The 21,596-nt window shown below is 53.0% G+C and overlaps 1 protein-coding gene across 1 annotated transcript in view; it reads right to left on the bottom strand.

The window, feature by feature from the left end:
- Positions 1-6,945: 6,945 nt before the first annotated feature.
- Positions 6,946-21,596, bottom strand: part of SLC28A1 (solute carrier family 28 member 1) — a gene marked incomplete at its 5' end in the record, with an annotated part of 45,575 nt that continues 30,924 nt past the window's right edge. The window contains 9 exons of the mRNA XM_080807659.1: positions 6,946-7,617; positions 7,870-7,981; positions 8,094-8,192; positions 8,898-8,979; positions 11,528-11,725; positions 11,856-12,024; positions 13,044-13,174; positions 18,629-18,754; positions 21,187-21,267. Coding sequence (XP_080663785.1) covers positions 7,545-7,617; positions 7,870-7,981; positions 8,094-8,192; positions 8,898-8,979; positions 11,528-11,725; positions 11,856-12,024; positions 13,044-13,174; positions 18,629-18,754; positions 21,187-21,267 — 1,071 coding nt within the window. The 3' untranslated portion in view covers positions 6,946-7,544. The remainder of the gene's footprint in view (positions 7,618-7,869; positions 7,982-8,093; positions 8,193-8,897; positions 8,980-11,527; positions 11,726-11,855; positions 12,025-13,043; positions 13,175-18,628; positions 18,755-21,186; positions 21,268-21,596) is intronic.

Consider the following 21,596-nt stretch of genomic DNA (forward strand, 5'->3'; position numbering starts at 1 on the left):
ATTGCCGGCAGGTTGCTCTCACACTACGAGGACAGAGCTGAGTAGTTGCACAAGGGTTAGTACAGACCACAAAGCCTAAAATATTTCCTATCTGGCCCTTTAAGAGAAAGCTTGCTGACCCCTTCCCGAAGGGCATGATCTGGAAGCAGCCAAGGACTGGACCCTAGTCCCGCGGCCACACCCAGCTGCAAGGAAAACTGGGAAACGTAGTCTTCACGCCAGCCAGCCATTCGCCCCGCTAGACCTTTCGTGATGGCTACAGGAAAGGGAAGAAGGGCTATGGGAGGACAAGCAGCTGTCTTGCCTGCGCTGGGTCATATGTCCTTGGGTCAGATCTTGATGCCTGTTATTTTACAACGCTGAGCTTCTGAACCAGGTTCCTGCTACTCATTCATAATCTTGTTGATTTCTTGTCTCTGTCTGCCCTCCTCACTGGGGTAGTTCCTGCAGCACAACCAGAGTTCCATTCAAGAGCCGACTGTCCCCCCAGAGTCTTCTTCCTGGTGGCCTTTGTCTTCAGTGTGACTCAGTGCCCGGCCGTGCCCGCCTCCCCTTCCCTTCCAGGCACAAGGTCTCTGCTGCCCTGGCTCCTCCCACTCCATTGGTCCACGGCCTTGTCAGAACTTGGTCCTGACAAGGACCTGGGGCGCCTGGCTGGCTCAGTCAGCAGAGCGAGCGACTCTTGCTCTCAGGATTATCAGTTCGAGCCCCATGTTGGGTGTAGAGATTACTTAACAATAGAAATCTTAAAAAAGAAAAAGAAAAATCAGCAATTCCCTTTATCTCCAGGGATGGAAATCATCCTCTAGGTAAGTCATGAACTTTGCGTCCTCGATGGTAGGTAGGTAGGAGCCTCAGCAGCTGTCCCAACAGGTAAGGTCCCACCCACCCCTTTCCTAGCCTTTCTCTGGTCCCATTTGTGCTCTGGGACAGGACTTTCTCCTATTCTCTCCTCCCTCCAGGACATTTCACCCTCAACATGCCAGACCGTGGCTTGGAGTGTTTCTGGAGCCGGCTGTAGCTTCTTACATTCTCCTTAGAGGTCTGCCTCTTCTAAATATCCTCCCTAGGCTACCTCCAGGCTCTGATCCCATCACATCATCTTGGTTTCACCCATGAGATCATATTTCTCACCCTGTGCTCTGGCTTCAATCTGGAACTCACTCATGACTCATGCACTGTCTGCATATGAATGCAGAACAGCTAAGAATCAGGTCTGGGGCAAATTTTGAAAGCATTATGTGCTGTGTGAGAGACAAAGGAAAGGACCAAGGGTCCCTACTCAGAAAAGGGAAGCCTGGATGCTTGCCATCTTCCAACAGTTGAAGAGCTGCCGTGTGGAAAAGGGATTAGAACACGTCTATAAGGTTTCTGCAAGATTTGATTTTTAAAGCCCATGAACAAGCATCCCTTTGGTAAATAAATCCAAACTTAAACAAAGATACATCCATGAGGTGGCACTTGTTCCGAATGGCCCAGAATGGCAAAACTGAGATCAAAGTGAAACTCTTTTTGATACAAAATCAAAAGGGACCTTGTAAGAAGCTGTCCAACATGAAATGGGTTGCCCGGACAGGTAGTGAGAGTCTGGTTTTGGTGGTATTCAAGCAATAGTAACCACTTGACTCCAAGCAGAATGAGGGGTTTAACAAAGTGGCTGGCCTGGGCAGTATCCTTTTGATGGCAAAGCAAAAGGAACCTTCTCGCATCAGCTCAGAGTAGAGGGGATTTTTGTAAAGAATTCAGCTCTCACCAACGATGAGAGCTGAGCCGAGCCCCTAGGCTCCTGGAGCGACAGGAATGAGATCAGCTCGGAGCCTACCCCATTGCGGTGACTCAGCTCCCAGCTCTGTTGCTAGATTTTTTTAGTTCAGATTCTTTCCTGAGAATCTGAGGGGCCATTGGCAAGACTCCGGGTTTGGCTTCCCCCGAGGCTGGTGTTCAGTCCCGGTTCGATCACAGGCAGTTGCGGGGGTGGAGTCTCATGATTTGAACGTAAAATCATTGTGACAGAGACCATCCATGCAGGGGGATGTTAACGTTCTCAGAACAGTTGGGAGGGCAGACACCCCTCAACTGATCTTGAGGGTCCTGTCCAAACTCAGCACTCACCGATTCTGAGTCAAAAGTAATTTCAAGCAGATGATATTCTTTATGTGGCCATAAGGAGGGCGGGAGACTAATTCATCTTCAGCTGGAGTCACGAGCCGGAACTATGGGGAGGGGGTGGCAGAGGTGACAGCAGGGCCAAGGGGAGAAGTGGTGGAAAAGGAAGAAATGCTCATGGTCACTTCGCAGTCTCGGGTGGGCTGCCTGCTGGGACATGCATAGTCTAGATCAGAGCTGCCCCCAGGCTGAATTACAAGTCACCTTGCACTTGTGTTGATGCCGTTTCTAAAATAAACTCCTAATTTTTTCAAATAATTTTAGATGCATAGAGAAAGAGGCTGCACAAGGAGCATGGGGCCCCCATACAGCCGGTCCCTAGGGTCCCCTCTTGCTAACCTCTTCCATTACTGTAGCACGTTGTCACAGGGAACAAGCTGAGGTTAATGTATTTATATCTAAACTCCGTGCCCGAATGGGGTTTCATTGGGTTTTCTCTACCGTCCTTTTTCTGTTCCAGGATCCCACCCACGACACCTGTATCTGTTTCCCTGGGCCACCACCACGAGTCGCCACAAACCTGGAAACTGTGCACTCACGGTTCTGGAGGCCAGAAGTCCTAACCCTGTAGGGCATGCGTCCTCCGCAGGCTCCAAGGGAGAGTGGCTGCAGCTGTTCCCCAGCTCATCACCATGGTGGGGACTGTCTTCAAGGGATGACTCCGTTCGCCGCCTGCGTCTTCACATGGACTCCTTGGTGTATTTCAAAGATTGATTTTATTTACTCATTTATTTATTTATTTAAAATTATTTGACAGAGACACACAGCGAGAGAGGGAACACAAGCAGGGGGAGTGGGAGAGGGAGAAGCAGGCCTCCCGCCCAGCAGGGAGCCCGATGCGGGGCTCGATGCCGGGACCCAGGAACCATGACCGGAGCCAAAGGCAGACACTTAAAGACTGAGCCCCCAAGCGCCCCTCCTTTGTGTATTTCAAATTTCCCTCTCCTTTCTCTTATAAAGACACCAGTCACTGGATTTAGGGCTCATCCTAAATTCAGAATAATCTCCTCTTGAGATCTTTAACTTAATGACGTCTGTAAGACCCTATTTCCACCTAAGGTCACAACCACAGGTACTGGGAGCTGGGACTTGGGCAGATCTTTTGGAGGGGGACGCAGTCCACCCCCTGTAATACCACATTACATGGAGTCATCATGTCTCTTAGGCTCCTTGGGACGGGGACAGTTTCTCGGACTTTCTCTGCTTCTCATGACCGACTGCTTTGAGGATTCCTGGTCCAAGGTTTCGTAGCCTGTCTCTCAAGCTGAGTTTGTCTTATGTTTTTCTCATGGTCAGACCAGGGTTATGGGCTTTGAAGAGAAAGGCCACAGAGGTGTAGTGTTGCTCTCAACACAGCAAATCAAGGATGTGTTATCTCACCTGGATTTGTCACTGATTATGTTAACCATGATCACCTGGCTAAGGAAGTGTTTACCAGATTTTTCTCCACAGCAAAGTTACTTTCTTACTCCCCCCATTTCTCTACCGTAGCCTTCGGAAGCAAGTCACTAAGCACACCTCACGTCTAAGGGTTAGGAGCCTCTACCCCAACCCTTGGGGGAAGTATTTGCATAAATTTTTTGGAATTCTACTGTCTACACAATTTTTAAAAAATTTAAATTTAATTTAAAAATTTAAAAATAAATAAATTTCATTTATTTATTTGAGAGAGAGAGAGAGCACAAGCCAGGTGAAGGGCAGGGAGAGAAGCAGGCTCTCTGCTGAGCAGGGGACCCAACACGGACTCAGTCCCTAGTCTCCAGGATCATGACCTCAGCTGAAGGCAGGCAATTAACCCACGGAGCCACCGAGGTGTCCCCATCCATGCAATTTTACGTACATTCTGGTGTACCGAATTCCAGCCGGAATCCTGCTGCCTTTTCCCACATCTCCTTAGAGAAGCTGGCATGCGGGACAACTTGACAGAGGCATTGAATGTTTGCTGAAGCTGACAACAGAGAACCGGGGCTTGTAGGTCATATTTTCCTAGTGGCTAACTTCTATCGTCTGTCATACAGGATGAGCCCAGGCGGGATTGGGGGAAATGGTCTTCAGCACAGACTGTGGGCCACACTGGGGTCTGGGCCATGGGGCTGCTCCCTTCCCCTCACTCACACCCACACGTGCTTGCCACCCCCCCACCCATGGGAGGTGGAGGGCGGAGCCTCACCCCCGAGCTCATGGTGTGACATCTCCCTATGGAGCATCCCTCCTGCCCTGTCCTCCCACCCCCAGGCTGGACAGCCCCTCTGTGGCCCCCTGGGGAGAGCATCCCCCCCCACCCCCCAAGTCTGCCGTCAGCTCCCTGGACAGCTGGGAGAGGTCTGCTCTCACCGTGTTCCAGGCTTCAGGCCTTTCCATGACTGAAGCCCATTGGATTCCTTTCGCTGGTGGCCGGGCACATGCAGGGGGCAGCAGGGGGCGGAGCCTCACTTCCACGCAAGCTTTCCCATATAGACTTTTTTCTTTGTTTTCCAATGTAGACTTCTGCTGACATCTCCAAATTAGGTCATTCACATAGTCACGCTGGCTGAAAAAATTCATCAGCGGACCACCCCACCAGGACTCTCTTTAACCTAATCATTAGATCCTCTATGGGGCTTGCTATTACACTAAAAACAGAAAGGCCCAGAATCTACAGAGTTCAAGAAACCTAAAAACAGACAATCACAGTGAGATTTTTGAGATTAATAAAAATGGCTTCTTAGATTCTTCAGTTGGGCTGTAGCTGGAAATAAATCCTGTCATTACCTTGGGGATAACCCAGTATTACAGTGTGTTCTGTGTTCAAATATATGACAGTATAAATCATAATATGTGTAATCCTGCTCTGGCATTATTTTCACTTTCCAATACACTAAGAGCCTTGAAAAATGCCATCAGCCAGGCCACCGAGGGACGCCCGAGGAGCGGCGCTGAAGATCTTTCCCCTCCCCCTTCTCAAGGTTACCTCCTAGGAGTCAGCTCCTGTGTCTGGGGGGCTCCCTTCCCAGCCCACTCTCTTCTCGAAGGCGGTTCTTCAGCTCCTCAGTTTTTGGTTCCCTGCTCTTCCCGTCTAGCTCAGAACTTGGCACTTGGTAGGTGTTACAGACTGAATGGTGTACTGAGGCCCTCACCTCCAAGGCAATGGTGTTTGGAGATGGGGCCTCGGGGATGACAGTGGGGTCCCATGAGGTCACGAGGGTGGTGTTCCCGTGGTGGGATGGGTGCCCTTACAAGAAGAAACACCGAGAGTTTGCTGTCTCCCTTTCTCTCTCTGCCATGGGAGGCCATCTGCAAGTTAGCAAGGGAGACGTCACTAGACACTGATCGTGCCGGTGCCCTGAACTTGGGCTTCCAGCCTCCTAAACGAGGACAAAACTAAGGCCTGCTTAAGCCACCCAGCCTGCGGTACCTTGTGACGGCAGCCCGAGCTGACTAACAAAGCGGGTGCTCCGCGGACATTCCTTGACTGAATCAACGAGCAGTGCATAATCCTGGAGCGGACAGATCCCGGACACAGGCGTCTTTCTTTGCAAGGATCCCTCTCTGCTTCAACACCCTTCGTTTCCAGAGTCTTTTGTAAGAACCCCAGCCCTTCCCAGCCCAGTGACATAATATCAATGGTTGCTCGGGTTCTTAGTGTCTACTTCTCAGTACAGGGGCAACAAATAGTTTTCTCCCCAAAAGGCACCCTGAATCCCTTGGTGTTGGAATCCTCCAGCCCCACTCGGATGGGGATTCTGGAGGTCCTGCGGGACTCAGTGTGGGAGTGCTGCGATCGATTGGCAATGTCTGTCAAGGCCACGGAAGGGGCAAGTGGAGGGGGTTGTGCCAATCTTGATCGGGTAGGAATGCATCAGAGCTGCCCCTTGGATGCATACGGCACCAGCAGGGGTTGGCCATCCCACCCTCAAAGGGTCCCCAACTTCTGCAGGTGCCCAGTGAGAAGCAAGGGGCACAGGGGTGGAGGGAAGGTCCAATGGCTGAGGAGCCCTTCTGGGCCTGCCCCTTGATCAGAGCAGTGCTGAGCTGAGAACACGTATTCTTCCCACCTCAGCCCAAGGCTGCCTGCAACGGGGAAGCCTGGGGTGACACAGGTGAGTGACGGAGCAGCTGCCCAGCGGCCACAGGGACAGGGGCATCACAGGTCACTCTGCCAAAGCCGCTGGGGAAATGAGAGGTGAGGCAGGAGCAGAACAGGCAATAGGGACAGGGACAGGGCCTGCTGGATGACAGGGATGCCAGGAACGAAGGCTCAGAGGCAGATAAAACACGTGCGAAGCCTGGCCGCCTGGAGTGGCAGGCATGGGCTGAGGAGGAAGGGCGAGGGGAGGAGGTCAGGGGCAAGTCTCACAGCCCAGTTCCTTTGATGCCGGCAGCCTAGCCCAGAGATTAAACACCACTCATGAAAGCCGGAAGGCCTGTGTTCAAACCTTGCCTCTTCCTCTTCTTAGCTGTGTTGCTTTGGGCAAGTTACTTAACTTCTCTGGGCCTCTGATTCCTCAGCCAGGGATAATAATAGTACCTGACTTCCTAAGGCTGTGGTTAAGGTTGACTGAGAATGTACGAAGCACCCAGAACAGTACGTGGCACACAGTACCGTGTAAACAGTTGTGAGGGTCATGATTACGTGAAGCAGGTCAAACATTAACCACTATTTAGTTGTGTTCTGTGGGATCCCTGACTAAGAGATGTGTCTGTCCAAAAGGTTCTTATGGTTAAAAAAAATTTGGAAAACGTTTCCTATCATATCTTGATCAAGATTGGTGAGTCCATCGTAAAACAAAGACAAACCCTAAAGAAAAACCCATCTAGCTTTATTTAGCCCGATGTTTTCCAAGCCTGGTGGGTCATGGAACCTTCTGAATACCTCATGGGGCAGTGTTCCACGGACACCAGTTTGGGAATGCTTTGGGCAAAGGCAGCAGGGGAGCCTTTGAAAAGAAAGGAAGGGGTTCCCAGGAGAACCCGTCTGGCCCGGGCAAGCCACGGCAAGATTCCAGCGTGAGAGGAGGAGGGAGGGAGGTGGCTGCAAAGCCCAGGGTGAGGGACCCCAGACCTGGAGGGAAGGGTGCATGTGAGAGACGCACAGTGGGGAGACGGAGAAGACCAGGGTGCTGTTTGGATGTGGAGGCGAGAGAAGAGGAGGCAGAGGTGACCCTGAGAACTCACATTTTGGGAGGGAGCAGGAAGGGGGCTAAGACTGGGGGCAGCCATCACTACGTCCACACCACCCAGTCCCGGCCCGCTCACCCCATCCTTCCTTCCCAACCGTGTGACCGAGGGGAGTCTCAGCCCCGTGGCCTCCCCCAGGAGGGGCCTGGAGAGAGAAAGGTGAGGACAGCCGCGTCATGGGGAAGAGCAACCCCCGGGAGGCCAAAGACAGGCTGTGCCCGCTACACACAGATCGTGTCATTGTAGAATCGGCAGCAGACGTCCAGGGCCTCTTGGCTGACCGCTGGGCTGGGGCTGCAAAGAAGCAAAGGCTGTGGTTTGGCTCCAGGCCTGGCTCTGCTGGCCACAGAGGACTGTGCAACCCTGGGAAAGTTGCTCCATGCCTCTGGTCCACCCTTCCTCCCCAAGTCCGCTCTTCAAGCCCCACATCAGCCATGGCCTGAGCATTCCTACTCCTCGCCCCGGAGCCAGAGGCACCCCTGAGGCACTCGGGCCTTCTGCACCCTGTCACTGTCAGGGCCCCAGAACCCCCGGCTCGTGCCTCACCTGTGGAAGGCCTCACGGCAGCACTGGTACACCTCGAAGCTGCTGCCGCCGATGGTTGTGTTCAGGAGGGTCGTGCAGTTGGCCGCCGCCCCCCGGGGCACATAGAGGATCCCTGGGCAGGGAAGACAGCTGGTGGGCAGGGTCTGTCCCCCACCCCCACTCCTGCCGGGAACTTACAGATAGCTGGAGCCCCGGTGTCCCACCCTGGACAGACCAGCACTCACCTGCCACGCAGGCATTCACCAGGGATACACAGGTCCCCGTGCAGAGCGCCCGGAGCACTATCTGGGAGAAGTCGCTCTTCCGCTGGGGGGCCATGGAGGCTGCGAGGAAATGGGTGTTGAGGGCCAGGAAGCCCTTGGCCCTCGGCCCACAGTCTGCACCTCTGGACGGCCCTGCTGATTCCCTTTCCCCTTCTGGGCAGCCGGGGGGATAGATGTTGTCCTCCCTGACCACCTACAGAGTTCGGGAGTCCTCCTTGGCCTGACTTGGGCCCCCAGGTAGCGCCCCACACCAGCCACCATCAGAGGCAGGTGTAGGAAAAGAAGATGAGTTTCCGGTCAGGCAGACCTGGGATTCAATACAGGCTCAGCCACTACTAGCTGAGTGACTGGGGCCATCACTTCCCTTCTCCATGACCAGTTTCCTTCTCTGTAAAATGGGACGGTTACACCACCGGGCAGGGAGTCAGTGAGGAGCGGAGCTGCTCAGAACCGTGCAGGGCTCTCCTCCCTAAGTCTCACCAGGGCTGCCCGTCCACCGTGGGCATGGGAACCGGCAGGCCAAACCTCAGGGGACAGGCCAGCCCCGCACCTTCCCTCCCTCCCCAGACTCCTGAGCCAGGTGCTAATTCCTGGGGTGTCCCAGGGCCACAGAGGTCTCCTAGGACTGGGAGGAGCCTCCACAACCATCTTGCTCAGGCCTCACCCTGGACATCCAGGAGGACTGAGGCCTACCGATCCCCCAGAAGGCTGTCTCAGAGCCAGGCCCCGACTGCCCAGGGTGCTGGGGAGGCCCCCAGGACTCACTCAGGCCTCCCAGCATGATCCCAATGGAACTGAAGTTGGCAAATCCACAGAGGGCAAAGGTCGTGAGGATTTCTGCTCTGACCTGAGAAAACAGAAGAGCAGTGAGGACGGCCTTGGCCCTCGCATGGGGCCCGGCACCCCCACACCACCCTGACTCCCACCCTGACTCCCTGCCCTACTTGCATCCACCCCTGTGTGTCTTTGATCTTTGCAGCCCACGGTGCTTGCCGACCCCCCACCCCAGGCCTTGCAAACGGGCCTCTAGGTCCGTTCAGGCCGTACTGCCCGAGAAATAGCCCCCTTCCCATCGCCTCAGTCCCCTTATCTTAATTGCCAGCCCTTCCTGATCTGATTCAGGGTAGTCATGCCCTCTGGCTTTGGCCCTACTAAGCCGTGGGCCCCGGGGGCACTTGGTGAATTGGCTTTCCTAATCCTGCAGACGGGAGTTTGTCCTCCTGCAGGTGCTGTCAGGCTGAGAGAGGAAGGAGGCCCTGAGAGCCCAGCCGGCGGGGCTCCACGCGTGTCCCCACCTATGACCAGACGGAGTAAGTCAGTAGCCTCTTTACGATTGGGTGTCTCCATCTGCAGCGTGGGAATGACAGCACCTGTCTAAAGGGCTGTTGTAGGGGTCACACAGTGTGGGGGGAGTACCAGAATTTAAGCAAAGTAATTCTCCTTCCCTTCCCAATGAAACAGTTATCTAATTTCCCAGAAAGAGGTGTTAAGAGCCAAATGAACAATTTGGAATACAAAAAAAAAAAAAAGGCTTAGATCATACCTCACACCATATAAAAAATCAATTCTAGAGCACTGACGCAGATAAATACTGATATCTTAAACAGCAAATAATAGAAAATATAGGGAAATGCTAATGATCCTTACAAGGTAGCATTATTACTTTCATTTTGGAGAGGAGCAAACTGAGACTCGGAGAGGTTAAGTAACTAAGGCAGTTCACACAGCCAGAAGGTGGCTGTGTCAGAATTGGAATTCAGTTCTGTCTGGCTGCAAAACTCATGATTTTAGGTATTTCACTATATTGTCTCAGGACTGTAACACCTACCAGATTTTTGGAATGGAGATAACTTTCTAAGTTTAGAAATGATAGAAGAAATCACAAAGGGAAAGATTTGGTGTAAAAATCTGTTAAAAGAAAAATCCCCAAATGCAAAAATAATGGGGGGGGGGGTAGAAAACTAGGAAATATATACATATAAAATAAAATAGAAAAAGGTTAATGTCTTTGTAACATAAAGAGTTTACACAAATGGATGGAAAAATATTAAGGCTCCTGCATCCTGCTTGCTCACCTACCATCACCCCTCTCTACAGCAGCTCGTGGAATCTTAAAATGTAAAATGTCAAATCTTCAGGAACTTTCTGCTGCTCCTCGGCCTGCCTCTGCTACAATTACCACCTGCTCTAACTGTGTTTCTCTCCTTTCGGTCCTCCAAACAAGTGCTTTCCAACCCCGGGGCCTTTGCACATGTCTTTTCTTTGTCCAGAATGCTCTTCCCAGCTTCACCTGGCCCCTTCACCTCCCTCCAAGTCTGGGCCTAAATGCTATACCTTGGCGGGGGGGCTTTCCTGACCAGCCCAGCCAAGGAAGACCCTTCTGTTTCCTCTTCTTGTCTCCTCCGTAGAACTTCATTCAAACTGTGGTTTACTTTTCCTTGCTTCGCTTCCTTGGGCTTTTCACCAGATGTACGTTCCATGACGATAGGGACCACATCTGTCTACTTCCCCTTTTTAAATTTCTGGTGCCTAGCAGAGTGCCTGGTCCCTAGGGGTCTCAACTAGTACTTGCTAAAGGAACAAAGCTCCTAAAAAAAGATTTTAAAGGAGCAGCCCAACCACTGTCTCTAGAGAGACTGAGACAGGGGTTAAGGACAAGGAGGAAGGGGAGATCTGTGCTTTTGATCTCACTAAACTGAAGGCTACATTCCCTTACTATTTAAATCATAATTTAAAAGACAAGAAAAAATATTTCCCCTTCGAAGTGCTTGTACCCCAAGAGATGCAAATTAAAGCAATGAGCTATTATTTGCCTGTTAGAGTAAGCACAACTTTTTTTAAAGGAGGCTGCTCGGTGCTGTTTGGTGTGTGGTAAAGTCCGAGCTCACAGCCCAGCTGGGGGCGGTTCCCGTTGGTGCCACCCTTTGGGAAAGTTACTGGGAGCGACCACAAGACGGTTCATGCCACGTGATTCAGTCCAGTTGTCCCACATCTGGGAAAGCTCTGAAGGAAATGAGCTGAGAGGAGGGAGAAGTTCTGTGCACAGAGCTCTTCCTTTCAGCACCGCGTAGAGTCACTAAACGAGGCAGTTAACCCAAGGGGGCCCAACGGCAAGGAGTTGGTTAAATACGTCAGAATGCATCTGTCAGAAATGATGTTTCTGTCCTAACAGCAGGGGTGGGAAAGGCCGGCTCCGACACAGGGCGGAAGCCTCCTAAGAGGCTTCAGGAAGGAGGCAGCGAAGCCCAAGACCATCTTGTCGCTCAGGGCACTAGGACTGGGAGGCTGGGCACCACCTCCAGGTGTCCCCTGCCCATCCAGGAGCCAGGGCAGCCATTGCCCAGGCCCGGCAGCAGCATCACACCCCCGCCACAGGGAGGGGCCCGGACACTCACGGAGATCCACTGCTTCTTGGCGCCGACCCACTCCTCTGCTCCGGCGAGGCGGCGCTGCTTGTACTGGGCCAGCTCCTGGTAGGCCACGAACTCGTTCAGGAACAGCTTGGTCCCCAGGAGCTCCGCCACCACCGGGCAGTCCTCCCAGGCCACCCCCATCAAGAAGGCCACGGGCCTCAAGGCGTAGGAGCAGATGAGCTGAGACACAAGGCAAGGGCAGCTTCTGGGACCAGGGCTGGCTGGGCCTCTGCCAGGTGTCCCCCCCAGGGCCGCCCCCCTCTCCGCCCCGGGCTGCCCCTCGCAGGCCAAGCAGGCAGCCCAGTGGTACCTGAAAGCTGAGCTCCTGGGCACCCACCATGGCTCCCAGCCAGGAGAGGGCCGCGTTGACGAAGGCCAGCAACGCCAGGAAGGCGATCAGGTTGGCTCCGATGTTCCCGACCAGCTTCACGGAGATGGCAGCCCCGCTGCTCGCGGCTTCCAAGAGGTTCTGGGCATCTCTGTTTCGGGGACCAAGAACCACCATCATGGGCCTGTCCCCACACACAGTGGGGCTCCTCATCCTGTAGGTGCCGAGAGGAACCTTGGACAAAGTATTTCGGAGCTGAGAGACCTTGTTTTGTTTCTGAGACCCCGGGGGGAGGAAGGGGCTGGTCTGAGCACTAGGTTAAGGCCCGGACTGCCAGCAGCCACTTAGGGCTTCGGAGAACTTGAAAGGAGGCTGGTCAGCACAGAGGTGTGTCGTAAGCCTAAACACAGACCAGATTTCAGAGATTCAGGACAGAAAAAAACCCCAAACAAACCATGAAATAGCTCATTAATAATGTTTTATATGGATTACATGTCCAAATGACAGTATTTTAGACACACTGGATTGAAGAATATGTTATTAAAATCACTTGTTTCTTTTGCCTTTTTAAAAATACAACTATCAGAAAATTTAGCATTCCAGTTGGGGCCCACACCCCAGTTCCACGGGGCAGCGCTGCTCTAGACCTGCCCGCCGTGTCCCCAAGCGCACTGGTCAAAAGGGCCTTCTCAATAATTTTAACTAAGTCCGTGTTACGCAGTGGTTGCTGGGCTGTGATGAGAGGTGTTAGCAGGTGAGGGAAAATCAGGGACGGTGCCGAGTCCGTATGTGGCCACCGTGGTGGGGGAGCCCAAGGCAAGGGGAACAGGTTGGGGGGGGCTTTCCAGGATGCCCCCCAGCACACACACCACCAGGCTGCTCTCCCGTGGGACCTGCTGGTCCTTTCCCTCTGGTCGCAGCCAGGAAGTTAAGACGCAGGACCAGAGTCCAGGTGTTTGGTGAGCGAAGCCACAAGCCGGGCAGTGAACAAGGAGAGGGCCTGGGGCTGGGCTGAGAGAACCAGACGCTGCTGCCCCTCCCTTCCCTCCTCCCCCCCTCCCAGAACCTCCTCTCTCTCCCCCAGAACCTTCCTCCTCCCTCCCTCTCCCCCCCACACCGTGGCATGCCTCCCCCCGCAGCCCCTCCAGACTACCCTCCTGCAGTGCTCACCCTGCAGTCAGTTTCACCCCTTCCGTGCTCTTAAACTTGGACTCCTCCACCTCCGGGTAGACCAGCTTGGAGAGGGCCAAGGCACAAGGGGCAGCCATCACGGAGGCAGCAATCAGGGAGGCCGCATCGATCTGCAGGGTTGGGAGTGAGGCTTACCGGGAGACAGAGGGAGACAGGAGTGCAACCGAGGGCAGCAGGGTGCACGGATGCTCTGCCTCACTGGGTCATCCTGGAAGAACTGCTGTCAACCGTGGTGACAGTAGTGGCACCTTTTCTGGCCATATGCTTGGAACGTGCTAGTTCCCTGCAGGACTTCCATCACTGAGCCAAGCAAGTAGTGTTAGCCCATTGTCCGGACAAGGAAACTGAGGGGCCCCCCAAACACTAACTGTGACCTACCCAGAAGGAAGACAGAGCAGGAATTAGAACCTTCATGTCTTTGGTTCCAAGTTCAGAGTTCTTCCTTCCCTTCTGGGCTGTCCCCCTTGGGGCACTCATCTGAAGGCTGGCCCACCATCACCTGAAGGTTTTGTGAGGGTTTCAGACAAAGCTCACAGGACAGGAGTTGGGATGGATCCAAACTGTGACCTAATTTGACCTCATGATAGAGGAATGTCCTTCCTCTATAGGATTCTTGTCTTGAATACTTACTGGGAAGGGAGCTTACCATTTCGAGGCAGTCTGTCACACCCACTGCTGTGGTCAGAGAGCCACCAAAGCGGCCCCTCTTTGGCCCTGGGTCTGTCCACACGAGACACGCTATGGAATTCCTGCCCAGCACGATGGCCCAGCAGCCTGAGCCTCAGGGATTTGTCCTTCCTGAGCTATTATCCTCACTCTGGTCTCAAACCCTTCCCTTTCCTGTGAGTGTATGTGTGTTTTAAGGTTTTATTTACTGGAGAGAGAGAGCATGAGCTGGGTGGGAGGGGCAGAGGGAGATGGAGAAACAGACTTCCTGCTGTGCAGGGAGCCTGCTGTGGGGCTCAGTCCCAGGACCCCAAGATCATGAGCTGACCCAGAGGCAGATGCTGAACTGACTGATCCCCCCAGCCCCTGCTTCCCTGTTTCCCGCCCCGGAGATGGATGGGATGTTTTTCCAACACTATTATTTACCAAGTGGAAAAATCAGAACCAACCCAAACATCTAACTCAAGGGAACAGCTAAGCATTGTCAAGCCGCCACGGGGAGGCTCCGTGTGAGGTCATGACCTGAGCCGACATCAAGAGTGGGACATTTAACCGACTGAACCACCCAGGTGCTCTTCCTTCCTGTTCTTTTAACCCCCCTTCATTTATTTTCAGTGGGGAGTAGAAACCCCTTAACACAAGTATCAGCACCAATGCCCACCTCCTGCACACCTGTCCTAGGCCCTGGGTGTGCAGGCCCCGCTCTTTGCAGGAAGAGACCAGCCTCCGGGCAGCGGTCTTCTCTCCACGTTCCAGGCTGGGCTTTGGAACATCACTAGCCTCCACGGGGCTGCCCAGATCCCATGGGGACTGTGCCAAACCAGAATCTAGGGCTTTCCCCTCCAGCAGCCAGGACCCTCCCCCTACTGCACTTTGGAGGTCACCTCTGCTTTGCCAGCCTGAGCAGGGTACACATCCTACCGGTGTCACATTCCTAGACACTGAGTGGGCCAGGCCTTGCCAGAGCCTCAAGGGCTCCGGCTGGTCATTTCAGCTTGGAAAGGGCTGAGTTCTGCCCCGGCTGGCCTCCCTGGGGCACTGGGTCAGTCCACACGCGGACTCCCCAACTGTCAGTGACATCTCAGGCTGTGACACTCCCAGTCCTCCTGGCAGGCACCCCGTCAGGCACACCTGTTCCAGAATCTCAGGGCCTACTTCTGCTCAAAGCTTTCCCCTCTCTACCCAAAGGTGTCCCATGTGGAGAGGGAGAGAGGGTATGAGCCCTCCACTAAAAATAACTTTACTGGGGCGCCTGGGTGGCTCAGTGAGTGAAGCGTCTGCTTTCTGCTCAGGTCATGATCCCAGGGGCCTGGGATTGAGTCCCATATGGCTTCTCCCTCTGCCCCTCACGCTGCTTGAGCTCTCTCTCTCTCTCTCTGACAAATAAATAAATAAAAACTCTTAAAAAAAAAAAAACAAGAAAAGAAAAGGGAGATATATGAGAAGATCACAATGAAAGAATTCAGTCAAGGGAGCCCTGGGACCTCAGAGCAGGGGAGGAGGTCTAGACCAGTGTCGTCCAATACAAATATAATGAGAACCACGTCTGTGATTTTAAATTCTCTAGTAGCCAATTAAAAAAGTAAAGAGAAACAGGTGAAATTATTTTCGGTAATGCATTTTACTAAACCCAACATATCTAAAACATTATCTTTCCCTTCACGCAATCAATATAAAACTTATCCTTAAAATATATCCATTTTTCCTGCACGAAGTCTCGCAGCACACCTCATCTCAGACCAGCCACATTTCGCAGCTCAGTAGCCACGTGTGGCTAGTGGTCAGTGTTTTGGACAGCAAGGGAGAGAAAGGAGGAGTGTGCGAGAGGGATCCTTCTGGAATTCAGGGGCTGAGGGCAGAGTCAAAGAAACAGTGAGGATCTGCCTTGGGGGAGGGAGAGAAAGGGAAGGGGCGGGGTGGGGGGTTGTAAGGCCCCCTGCTGTGGGAGGTGGGGGGGGGGCGGGGGAGGGGCGCCCTGGGGCTGCTGCAGTGGCAGCCAAGAGCCAGGTGGGGGCAGAAGAGAGCTTCTCTTATAACATACTAGAGGCCCTTCCAGAGCAGGGAGGGTAGGAGGGAAGGAAGGTCTGGGGGTTGCTTTCCACCTGGGCCAGCTAGGGGGGCTGGGGCCTCGTACCAGGGCCTGTGCAGGAGATCTGGCGGCCTCTGCACATTCTGTTGAGCTAAAGGGAAGTGGACCAGTCAGGGCAGCAAGGCTCCCACGGTGGGAGAATGCCCGTCTTTTACTGACCCCCCCCCCCCAACACGCTGCCATGACAAAAGTTTCAGAAACAAAGTTGTGGGTTTCCATTTTTGAAACATCCAATTCCTTCCCAAATCAGTTCAGGGTGGGGGGGCTCTCCTGGGCCTCGGTGATACAAGTGGGAACCAGATGATCTCTAAGATTCTCGTCAGGAGGGGGCCAAGCCCAGAAGACCGAACCCCAGAGCACAGGGGGACTTTTGGGAAAGTCACACAGCCTCTGCTCTGCTGGTGTGTGTGTGTGTGTTGCCTCTGTGGCTTCTGTGGCCCCTGTGCCCTAAGGGCAGGTTGGCCCATTACCCTGTCCACTCCGAAGAACAGAGATGAAAAAGACAGGGGTAATTTGGGACCAGAGGAGGGGACAGGGTGGGTCATTCTAGCATTCCCCCCTACACACACACACACACACACACACACACCCGCATGTGCACCAGGAGGCCCACCTCACTCTAGGGGCTGAGCCCCAGAGCATGACAGGGACGACACTTAGGCTGTAGCTCTTTCTTTCTTTCTTTCTTTCTTTCTTTTTTAATTACAAATAATGTTGGCATTTGGCATTTTTCAAACGCTTACGATAATATTTCTGTATAAGAATAGTCCTAACCAGATGAAAGGGAAAGAGTATCTTTAAAAATATTTTATTTATTTATTTGAAAGAGAGAGAGCACGAGAGAGAGCAGGAACAGGGAGGAGGGGCAGAGGGAGAGGAGCAAAGGGAGAGGGAGAAGCAGACTCCCCAACAAGCAGGGACCCCAATCCCAGGACCCCGTGATCATGACCTGAGCCCAAGGCAGGTGCTTAACTGACTGAGCCACCCAGGCACCTGGGAAGGAGTATTTAAACTGACAGATGTTCTCCCAAAGGTGGCGGCAAATTACACTCCTGTTAAGAGTATCCCATAGGGGCACCTGGGTGGCTCAGTGGGTTAAGCCACTGCCTTCGGCTCAAGTCATGATCTCAGGGTCCTAGGATCGAGTCCCGCACTGGGCTCTCTGCTCAGTGGGGAGCCTGCTTCCTCCTCTCTCTCTCTCTGCCTGCCTCTCTGCCTACTTGTGATCTCTGTCAAATAAATAAATTCTTAAAAAAAAAAAAAAGTGTCCCATAGTCTTGCCAGTTAGAAGCACATAAAGAATTCCTGGGTGGCTCAGTCTGTTAAGGGTCTGCCTTCAGCTCAGGTCCAGATCTCAGCATCCTGGAATCGAGCCCCAAGTCAGGCTCCCTGTGGGGAGTCTGCTTCTCCCTCTGCCTGCTGCTCCCCCTGCCTGTGCTCCCTCTTTCTCTGGCAAATAAAGTATTTTTTTTTAATAGAGGCATATAAAATGCTGCACATCTTCCAGAAGAAACAGAGGTTACTATTGTTTTAATTTCTTTGACCATCAGTGAGCTGGAAGATCTTTTCATGATTTATGAACTATTTTCACCTCATCAATCATTTAAACTTTTTAAAAATTGTGACTTTCACCATACAGACATCTTTCATTTTTATTAGTGGCTCTGCCAGCCTTTTCCCTTATACTTCTGGATTTCATGTCATGCTCAGATTTTGCAAGAAAATATCAAACTGCAGAAAAGCATGGGTAGAATTACCTCATTTTTAGCCCCCCCCCAAAAAAAAGCAAGTATATGCGTATTCAGGTATAGATACTTAAATGACGACACAGACTGATCTGGAATGATGAATTTTAAGTCAGTGGTTCTCAAACTGAGCGCTAGAGTCATCTGGAAGGCTTGTAATAATACGGGATCGCAGCCCCATTCCCAGTGTTTCTGATTCAGCAGGTCTGGGCTAGGGCCCAAGAATTTGCATTTCTAACAAGCTCCCAGTCAAACTGCTGCTCGAATCTTCTAATCTAGTAAAAGCAGTTCCCTTGAGAAGTGGGTTTGAAGTTCTTTTTTTTTTTTTTACTTTCCTAGCTTCTGCAAGAAGCAAGAATTTCTTTGATAGTTAAGAAAAACATTAAGGTCTTTAAAGATTTGCATGTGAAAGCACAAAGAAGTACAGAGTGTTGGACAAATGCAGGAGGCTATTACCAGGCACTTTGTAAGGGACGTGTGGGAAGATTCATGCCTGCTTGCCACGCAGGATGGGGACTGGGGTGAGGGCTCTAGTCACACCATTGGAATTTGACCTAGAAATGCATTGCTCTCAAAAGCTGCACAAGCAATAATTTAGGGGCAGATGAGGGACTTGTGCCCAGCAAGGGTGTGGGGAAGATGAGGGCAGGGCGAGTAGGACAGATCTCCAGGGACAGCCCAGGGGAGGGAACGTGTATAGGAGTCTTAGAGTCAGACAGATGTGGGCTCGAATCCCGGCTCGGGCATCTCACCTAGTCTCTGGGCCTCAACTTCCTCATCTGTAAAATGGGGATGCCGAGATACCTAGCACTTTGCCTGGTACGTGAGTGTGCTCAGTAGGTGGAACACTGGGACCTCTTGCCCGCAGTGGCCACGTGAAAAGTCAGAAGCGTCCAGCCCACCTGGCCCACTTTCATTCAGGGGCATTGCGTCAGCCCGGGTTCTGGACACAGCCCATGAGAGAAGACTCTAGGTTGCTCCGGCCACGGGCTGTGTGGGGCTCCCACCCAGGAAGGTTTCAGGTTCTTGAGGTTTTCAGCAAGCAAAGGGAGAGCTCGACATACCCCAAAGGAGATGTAGGCGCCCAGCAGGCTGCCGGCAATGGTGGCGTAGCCTCCGGTCATGACCGCGTGGATCTCAGAGAGGGTCATGTCGGCCAGGTAGGGCCGGATCAGCAGAGGAGCCTCGGTCTGCAAACAGGAGAGATGTCAGCCAGCCAGAGCTGGCCAGGCCAGTGTGGCCCCCAGGGTGTCTCCTCCCTCTGCCCCCCGGGAGTGGGCACATCACAGTGGGTCCTGGGGACCCCAGCGGCAGAGACGGGGTTGGGGCCATAGTCTGTGCTTGGCTGGGCCTCCCTGGACCTCTGCATTGGCCTTGCTCTGTGGAGGGACCCCCAGCCCTTCCTCTTGGCCTGGTTTGCTCCCTTGGGTCAAGTGCCCACTAGGTCCTGGCATCCCACAAGCACCTTAGATGTGTCAGTCATGACCTTCTGAGAAAGAAGTGGTCATCCCCCTTTCCCAAGAGAGCACACACAGAATCAGAGAGATTCAGAGAATTACCTCTGTTCACGCAAGGGGCCAGAAGCAGATGGAACTCCAGGCCTGAGCTTTTAATGAAGCCACAGGGCTTGCCGGAAAGAAAGGAGATGGGCGTGCGGTGGTGTTTACTGCAGGGCATCTGGGGAAGCCCGGAGTCATTCATGTAGTCACTTAATAAACACTTACTGAGCACCTCCTATGTTCCAGACTGTTCTATAGAATAGGGATGGGGATTAAACAAGATAGAGCCCTGACCGCACGGAGCTTTTATCCTGGGAATAGCGAAGGAGGGTGGGTTATGGGAAGAAATGGACAACCAACAAGGAAACTAGGCGATAAACAGTGTCTCACAGACGGTGCTAAAAGCTACGGAGATACGTGCGGGCGAATGCCTAGTGGCCGCAGGGTATTTAGAATTGAATAACAAGCAAAGGCCATCCCAAGGAGGTGACATCGGAGCTGAGACCACAGGTGCCATCAGCTGGGTTTGGTAGCACAGCGTTGCAGGTGGAGTGAACAGCCAGGGCCCTGGGGCAGGCTGGGGGGAGGGGGCGGGAGCTGGAGGAGGAGGGGCAGGGGAACAAGCCAGGGCTGCACGATCTGGCTCGTGTTTCAAAAGGGTCGCTCTGTCACGTGCGTGAAGGACACAGGGTAGCGGCAGGAATGGAAGCAGGGAGAGTAGGAGGGATTCTTTGTCCAGTGGGGGAGACAGTGGTGAAGGAGAGAGGCAGTGGGGCAGGGCTGGGACAGGGTCTGGGGGGCGAGCTGGCAGGATTTGCCGATGGGCCAGAGGCTTCTGGGAGCTTGGGAAGCCGAGGAAGGAAGGAAGACTTCTTGAGTTTTGTCTGAACAACTTCGTGGACGATGCTGGTACCCTTTCCTGAGAAGGGAAAGGCTTGGAAGCATGCAGCTGTGTTGAGGAGGGAATCAGGGTTCTGCCTACTAGGACTTAGTGTGGTGAATCTGAGATGCCCTTTAGGTATCTCAGTGGAAGGTCAAGGGGCAGCTGGGTGGGTCAAACTGGAGCTGGGGCCTGGGTGACATTGAAGTAGTTAAACCACGGGGCTTATATGACCCCTCCCCCCAAGGACAGAGTGTGCCCAAAGAAGACGGCACAGGCTGCCAACACTGGGGCTAAGATGATGCCGTTGACCCTCAGAGGCTCCCCATTCCCTTGGGGGAATCGAGGCAAAGACCCAGGGGTCTAGGTCAATGTGGCCAACTGGTCAACAGTCAGTTCACTTGGGGAGCTCTTCACATCGCCCAAAACCCATTCACCTGAAAACTTGTATTTTGTCAGCAAAAACCATGGAGCACATTTGCCACATTTCATTTAAATAAATGCTTTTGTGTTTCAGTATTTCTTTCTCTTTTGCTTCATTTTAAACATTTTAAGGGATCTGAGAGAGGAGCACATCTGTCCTTACAGGGTTTAAAAAAACATTTGAAATCAACACACTGGTACTACAGCCAAAAGACACAAACATGGCATTCTGTAGCAAGTATGTCTTTTGGTGACTCCAACGTTGGTCCAATGGGCTGGGTCCCTGGAATGGGATCCGGGGTCTCACCCTCAGGAGGGCCGGGCCTTCTGAAAGGGGCTCGGGACTGACAGGTGCTTTCAGAGTCACACTTACTTTGGAAAATGCATTTCAGAAAGAAAGGGGAGAAAAGAAGACAAAATGATGTCATGTAAGGAACGCTGCCCAGGCAAGGGTGCAGCTGGGTTCTAAGTCCTGACTTACATTGCGGGGTCCTGGCAAGCTGTTCCCACCCTCAAGCCTGTTTCTGCTGGAAGGGAGGAAGGTGGATGCCACCTGTAGGATTTGTGAGTCTCTGAGCTGATGAAGACCTCTGCGGCCTAGAGTGGTAGAAGGTGCCAGATAGAGGCCATCCTCCCTGGAGCGACCCAGGCAAAGAGTGCCTCCCCAGACGGAGCACCCCCAGGGCAGTGGCCTTTGGTGACCCTGGGAGAAGGTCTGAGAGTATCTTCCACTGACTGAATCTAGCTCCGGGGACCCAGGGCACCCACCCTCCCTGGGGTTGCTGCCACTGACCAAGAGGCTGGGGGCTGCAGTACCCACCTGGCTCATAAAGATGTTTCCAGCCACACTCAGGGTCTCCATGGCTGTGGTGCCCATGGTGGCCTGCATCAGCCAGCTGATCTAGGAGGCAGAGCACTCTTTGTGGATGGGCGGGCATCCGCAGACCCCAGAGTTGGAGAGAGTCAGGCGTGGGGTGGACACACCTGATAAGTTTTCCTTCCGACTTCCAGCCCAGCGTAGGAAACCCTCACCTGTTTCTCCCTCCACACCTCCACTCATGGGGGCTTACCACTTCCCAAGCCACCCCCCACTTCACCTTAGGATAGCTCTAATCACTACAGTAGCACTTCTAAAATGCATGTTTTCTGTCTCTATACAAAAGCATTCCCTGGCCCACTGTACTTGAGAATTGCTGTACTTGCACATCTTGGAGGTTATCAAATACATAC

Source organism: Martes martes (assembly GCF_963455335.1).
Source record: "Martes martes genome assembly, chromosome: 7".
Taxonomy (NCBI): Eukaryota; Metazoa; Chordata; class Mammalia; order Carnivora; family Mustelidae; genus Martes; species Martes martes.